The 7006-nt window shown below is 41.4% G+C and overlaps 1 protein-coding gene across 7 annotated transcripts in view; it reads left to right on the plus strand.

The window, feature by feature from the left end:
* LOC116769544 (syntaxin-binding protein 5) overlaps positions 1–6670 on the plus strand; it is a 105880-nt gene extending 99210 nt beyond the window's left edge. For 6 of the 7 annotated variants that reach the window (XM_061522659.1, XM_061522660.1, XM_061522662.1 and 3 more), the window contains 8 exons: positions 487–609; positions 690–799; positions 870–1095; positions 1202–1310; positions 2405–2494; positions 3453–3548; positions 3643–3767; positions 3860–6670. In XM_061522659.1, the coding sequence (XP_061378643.1) occupies positions 487–609; positions 690–799; positions 870–1095; positions 1202–1310; positions 2405–2494; positions 3453–3548; positions 3643–3767; positions 3860–4119 (1139 nt within the window). In that variant the 3' untranslated portion in view covers positions 4120–6670. The remainder of the gene's footprint in view (positions 1–486; positions 610–689; positions 800–869; positions 1096–1201; positions 1311–2404; positions 2495–3452; positions 3549–3642; positions 3768–3859) is intronic. The other variant, XM_061522661.1, reaches the window with a different exon arrangement.
* Positions 6671–7006: the final 336 nt, after the last annotated feature.

A 7006-nucleotide genomic window follows, 5' to 3' on the forward strand; every position in this document is an offset into this window, starting at 1 on the left:
GTTGGCAACCAAGTGGCCCAGGACAAATAATTAATTACTAAACATTTCTACTTACACCTCTGATGATAACGCAAAAATGTTTGGCGTTTTTGCAATAACCCATCAATCGACGGAACCCACCAACCAGAGGACTGCCACATGATGGAAGTTAACACTACAAACTATAACTAAACTATAAGCACTGTTTTGAGCACAGCAAATCGGCCAGCTACCGTTCGCCTAGAACAAAATAAATGGAAATGTTCGTATGATAAAAACGACAAAAATCAAGAAGAATATCATACTTTGATATGAAGTTCGCTCTGTCTAAACGAAGCCAATAATTTACTTTAAAGACATTTGAAGTGTGTAAAAAAACATTAAGTTTTATTATGTCAAGAAAAATCAATCGACTGACTATAGACTATCGTATTTAATTATTATAAGTTGGTAGTAGTTTTGAATAAAATAATATACGAGGAAATTCACATATGTAAAATATTGTAGATCCTTCAACGCTACTACCAACTCTCTGGATCGGTACTACTCTAGGTTCCGTTCTCACCATGATGATCAGTCTACCGGAAGCCGACATGCGTCACACACAACCCGTGGTCGTCTCCACCAGCGGTAACAACACTTCATAGTTAGAAAAGTGTACATAAATTTCTTCATTGAATTTAAAATTTTACCTCAATAAATTTTTGTAGGTGGTCCTATATTTAGGCTAAAGGGTTCAATATTGGCAATGTCCTTCTTGGATTGTAACGGTGCTTTAATCCCATATTCCTACGAGAGTTGGAAGGACGATAGCAAAGACGTAAGTTCCATATTTCATTCGTTACATTAAAACGTATCTTCATGTCTTAACTATTATTTACCCAAAATAGGTTCGTGACCGTCGCGAACGGACTCCTACCAAACAGAGCTCGTCGGGAAGTAGCAGCCACGTGAGTCCCACGCCCGGCGCAGAGGCGGCGGCCGACAGACAATTCGTAGTCATCGCGTCTGAGAAACAGGCCCGGGTCGTCGCGTTGCCTAGTCAAAACTGCGTCTATCGACAGCAAATTGTAGATACTGATTTCGTAGTGAAGTCTGAGATAGTCAGTCTTAAAGGTACGTCAATTAATATTTACCGTAGTAAAATGAAAGTGGGGAAAATATGTAAGAGGATTTTATTTTTAAATTTAATCAAGCGTTCAAGTTGAAGTTTCTATTTCAGACAGCGTCTGTCTTGTAAACTATCTTTCCACGGGCCACCTGGCGGCCTACAGTCTGCCGTCACTTCGCCCGCTGGTGCACGCAGACTTCCTCCCGTTGACAGAGCTGAGGTATCATGACACACTCGACGTCTCTTTTATTTTACTAAACATTTCCCGAGTGAGAACCTACTGAGCTAACAAGAAATTGTATCTAACGAGTACATTCGTGGGACTAGTATGTAATTTCCGGTTTGTTTCACTTACAACAATCGCAATGGGTTTAATTTCTTCTTGGTTCGGTGCTTATCACTTATACGGTAAAAGTTACTTAAAACGAGTAACTAGACAAAAGACCGAATAGAAGTGGGGCCGATCACCTCTCTCTTTTTTTATGGACGTTAATCGCTCCAGGACGTTTCTCCACGCACTTGTACCAGGCACTAAATGATAAACGGCTTCTTTACCTATACATTCTCTAGATACGAATAGCTTTGCGTTTTCGGATATAATGCTGTATTTTTCTGCTAATGAAGATTTTAAGATTTGGTCATCTTTACAATTTTACATCCATCAACTGTCATGATTCAGATCACTTTGTACATTCGCTATTTTATCATTTGGGAGCCGGCCATAAGACTTCCTATAATTTATAATGAATGTTAGACATGTTCGCTTGTTTGGTGCATGAGATTCTGGGGATTTTAAATACCTTTACACCTTTTGACAATGAAATCAAAGCATCAAGCAAGTGAAATAACAATAAGGGACACGGCCAGCACCGAGCTGCTAGTGTTAGTGGCTATCGCCACTTTACTTGCAATCACAAGTAGACAAAATTTTGTAAATCTATCGAGCACCTCTTGTGCTTTCGATATTTGGCACTCTTCATCTTTTTTATGTTTTATAAACAGCTAAATACACGATCCAGAACACATTTCTAAACAATAAAAGAACACCGATGTATTCGTAACTTGGTGCTGATTTGTGTAAGCTCCGACCCTGAACGTGCTCGACGACCATGGTATGCGCCCGACATGTGTTTGCATATAGTGCTGATGGTGACTCGAAACCCTCATACGCCACTATGACATTTGTTCTAACCGTACATTACTAGTGCAATTGTGAATCGATGACGCGAGCGCTGTGGTTGTTCTACCGTCACTGGTGGCACGACCACAGCGCGTCACGAGCGCTGAACTGACCAGTGCCTGTGTTCCTGGTAGCTTCCAGACACAGTCCAAACAGAGGGGTATCGTAGACCCAATGCTCTCCATTTGGGGCCAACAACTGATAGTTAACGAGGACACGGATCAGTAAGTCTTCGTTCATATCGGAATTGCGTTAGTCATGTATCCGTCCCTCATGAGCCGAACCCTACTCGTTAGTGTTTTATATCCCCGTCAGCTTCCACCCCGCCCTGCGCCGCCCTGGACATGGACGAATCCTTTGTTATCATTTTTAATTGGTATTTCACTAAATCTCTTCCTAAATTAGATGTTTACTACTGTTGGCACATATCTGAAATTTCCGAGTTGTTTTAAGACATTCGACAAAGAATAAGAATTTTGTAGTCTTAGATGAAACAAAGTTGAATTCTAGCTTACTTCGTAGAAACAAGTTTTAATTATAATGTCTCAAAACACATCTTTATTCTTAATGAAAATTATAAAACCGGCATTTCCCTCCCGTCCGCCGCTTCACGATCAATGCTTCAGTACCACCCAGACCCACACGAACACTCAACATCCCACAACACTACATTGCCATGTACATTGTTTTCCTGACATTACTACTTGTTACTATATTCTCCTCTTTGTTTTTCGAGTAATTCTTTCCTTGTATCTATTTTCTGTCTTGTCTTAGAGCATGCCAGCTTTCTTAAGTGTCTTTTTTCATTTGTCATTTAATTTTACAAGCACGATAAAGCTTTCTAAATAGAATAGAATTAAAATATTCAACATTTTTTAAGTACGAACGTGAAGAACATGATAAAGGTAAGACTAATATTATTTCTTATGCGTAAAGTTTGATCTACTGACCTGAGTAATGTGCTAGTGATAATTCACAGTAATGTTTACTTTCTGCCTTCAAATAAAATTACTATTCTTGTTATTTTCTAAACAATTTACAAGAAAACCTTGATAGAAGACTAAAATTTTGGTTACGTGTTTTAATGTAAAAGAAAACGTTTGTTAAATTGATTACACATGTCGATGGCCCGCTCACGGGGTATACAAATATATAAAGCTTGGACCTAATTTCGGTTTGCAGAATAGCAAAGACGTTTTGCTTCAGTAACCGCGGCCACGGGCTGTACCTGGCGTCGCCGACGGAAATACAAAAGTTTACCTTAGATACAGAATTCTGGTAAGTCTTACCATACATATACGAATATGATCACACTAAATTAACATGTTCTTAGAAAAGAACGAGGTTCCTAATAGTGTCCATCAAATTTCAGTCAACAGCTGAATGAGATGATAGGTGAACTGTTTCTTCCTCGAGACATGCCCGAAGCGCCGAAAGAGAGCTTCTTCCGCGGTCTTTTCGGCGGAGGCTCCAGACCCCTAGACCGGGAGGAACTCTGTGAGTTATGTCGTTTCGCTCCGTTGTATAGACCACATCAGCTTAGTACTATTGAATGGCAAATTATTCTAATGTTATCGCTGGCGTTTCAGTCGGAGAGAGCAGCGGTAAACCGAGCCGCGCAGTCGCTAAACACATTCCAGGCCCGGCGGGGATGGAGGCTCTGGGAGCCCGCGCCGGCGCCGCCTGCAGCGAGGTGTCTCGAGCGCATCAGCTGGTCGTGGAGCGCGGGGACAAGCTGTCGCAGCTGGAAGACCGTGCCGAACGAATGCACTCCCAAGCCTCCGAGTTCTCCTCCTCGGCGCACCAACTGATGCTGAAATACAAGGACAAAAAGTGGTACCAGCTGTGAGCGCCCCGTCTCCAGGCGACGGTCGAGCGCTCGCGTCGGACGGGCTCGTAGTCGGACCGCGCTCGTGTCGTTCAATTATCTCTGTGCCTCATCCTACTTCTCTTCGCTCCCTTGTCACACCGCCGATGTTCGACTCGAGGGTCCGACGGCGCATTCTCCTGTCCGAGCCCTCCCCCTCCCCGGGTGTCATCGCACAGCGGGAGCAGGCCGCGGAGTCGTGTCGCTCGCGTGTACATATTTCGTGCGTTCGTAGTCCCGCCCTTCGCCATGTGATAATGTAAATAATATATGATTACTATACTTAATCTTTTTATACAATGAACCTTATATGAAAGTAGTCACTTCTCCGTATCGCACTCTTAACGTCTCCATCAGACGCTCGTCTCGTCCCGCCGGACGCGTCCTAGAGCGACTGGAGCCACCAGACGTCTGTTTAAGCACGAGCTGCATATCCAGGACAAGGGATTGTACTCTGCGTTTGAGTTACTGGACATTTCTAAAGTTACGTTGTAGTATCGATTACTATGAGATTAATTAAAGTGGCGACTTGACCGTCGAGTAAGTAGATGTAACCGATAGAGGTAGGCAACGTGAAGACGCGGACTGTAGCGATTGTGGATGCTGTTGATCTGTAAATAGTTAACGTAACCTTAATATTACGAACTTAAAAAGATGAAAACTGAAGCATTGGATGACAATAATTTTGTTACTCTTCAAAAGACGTTTTCTTTCCCACCGCCTGGTGCTTCCGTTCGTGTTAAACGATCCCTCACTACCTGAACACGTCGGCCACGTAGCGTTCGACTCCTCACTTTTGTTTTTAACTTCGACCCGTTCCCCGACCTTATTTCGAAGCTGTCTCTCTTCCTTCCCTATACAGATCTATATTTTTGAATGTTGTACGATTATAAATTTTATCGTGTAGGCTGAGTGCGGGTGAGGCTGATGAATGAGGGTGCCACCCTCTCACAATGATAGCAATACAAGGTGCGGGAGACCGCGGCTGACCAATCGGTGTCGTGTCGATGTTGTTACTTAACTGTTACCTGATAGAGAAGAATAAAGAAATATGTAATATAAGATGTAAAGTATTCGGTGAGTTGCGAGCGAGGACGAGCTTGTGGTTGCGGCTTGCCTCAGTACCCCGCACGCTAGTCGGCTCGGGTTCCCTCGCGCACCCCATCAAGCTGTTGTACAAATCAACGCGGCGCTTTATGTAACGGTGCGCCGTATCGTATCGTCTCCGTGTCCGTCACGTGCGGTCGAAACAAACGCTCAAAGCTTAGCTCGTCTGCGAATCCTAGCTTCGACTTTCGTAGTGAGTAGTGTTGCTAGTTTTATTTATGAATGTTGGATGCCAAAGCTGTCTACTATTTTGGAGCTCTGTTTTATATGTCTACTTGAAGCGTCACCTCTTTATCATTTTAGAATATGTTGTACTTCGTTTAGTCATCTTGTGATTGTGACAACTCGGCGTAGATCGGACCTATAGTCGATTAAAATGTTAAAGGCTTATATATATTTATGATTCTAAGGAACTAAAAGTTACTTCAAATGAAGCACGCCGACACTAAAGTCTCCATGACTGCTCATAATCTTAACGGTGACGTGTGCAGCCGAGTTACTGTGAATGGAAGGTGTCTTTAAGATAATACATGGTGAAGTTTACTTATAACCAGATTATTTTGGTACGTAGCACTTTTTAAAACCGAAGAATATTTTCCTATGTGTATTAGCGATCACGGCGGAGGTCAGCGACCTCTAATATATTGAATTAGTTGTTATCTACCATATAATAAAAACAGTAGAAATTTTATATTATTTTAAATATTGTTTAATATTTGATGTTTAAAATTAAATGATGTGATAAGTTCCTTTACGATAAATTATGTCAAGTTTGTTGGAAATTGAATATTTTATAATCAAAGTATATGATACAAGTGCATGTTACATTTGTTGAGTGAGGCCTGCAGTAAGCTCGTCTCGACCGCCTTACATTGGTCGACACTCTGTTTGTCCCGTCGCAGCACGATATAGTCAAACGTAATTACTGTCCTATCGGTATCAATACAATATCAATTCCCCAATGTAAGGTAGTAGAGACTCGTCCGCCGCCTCCGCGCCGCTCCCCCTCACTGGCCATGTTAAGTTTTGTCAGGTCTATCCGTTGTTACGGCGCTCTCCGCCCGCTGCTCGAACGTAACGCATGCGCTTACTTACCTACAACACGATCCTAACTAAAGGTTCCCATGAACGATGGTCGATTCGGAAATTGTGGGACTAAATTAATGTAAGATTTGTAAATAAATAATTACCAAAACTTGTGGCAAATTATTAGTTGTTAAAATTTAATGATCGTAGTTCCGTTGAAAGTTATTTTTTTGGTAGACGAATGTTTCGTTCGTTGCGTTCGTTGAGGCGGGAGTCGTTACTAACTTTACAACTGTATATAAGGTATGCTGTTGACATATATAATATTATTTAGATTAGACGATAGATGATCATAGTCATTATATAAAAATACAAGAAAAATAAAATTATATCAAATCGACTCGGCGTTTTATTTCACGAGCCCCGTCTGACTGTTCCTTTATTACTTCATCTTATAATTAAAATGAAACACATTTTTTTCTGTTGTAACGGTTTTACTTTTGTAAATGTCATAATCAATATTATCTATAAATAAATATTCTGTGTCAACATTATAAATCAACTTTTTCGTCTTTTACAAATATTTTAGTGTCCATGACTTTACCTCCGGATTCAACCAAATTTAACGAATATCAAGGAAGACAACTAAACGTTTTTTTGTTCTGTAAGGTCACTTTAAATATACTCAAGGGGTTACCACACTGAAAAAAGCCATCTGCATGGTTCCAGAACCCCG

Source organism: Danaus plexippus, chromosome 14, assembly GCF_018135715.1.
Source record: "Danaus plexippus chromosome 14, MEX_DaPlex, whole genome shotgun sequence".
NCBI lineage: Eukaryota > Metazoa > Arthropoda > Insecta > Lepidoptera > Nymphalidae > Danaus > Danaus plexippus.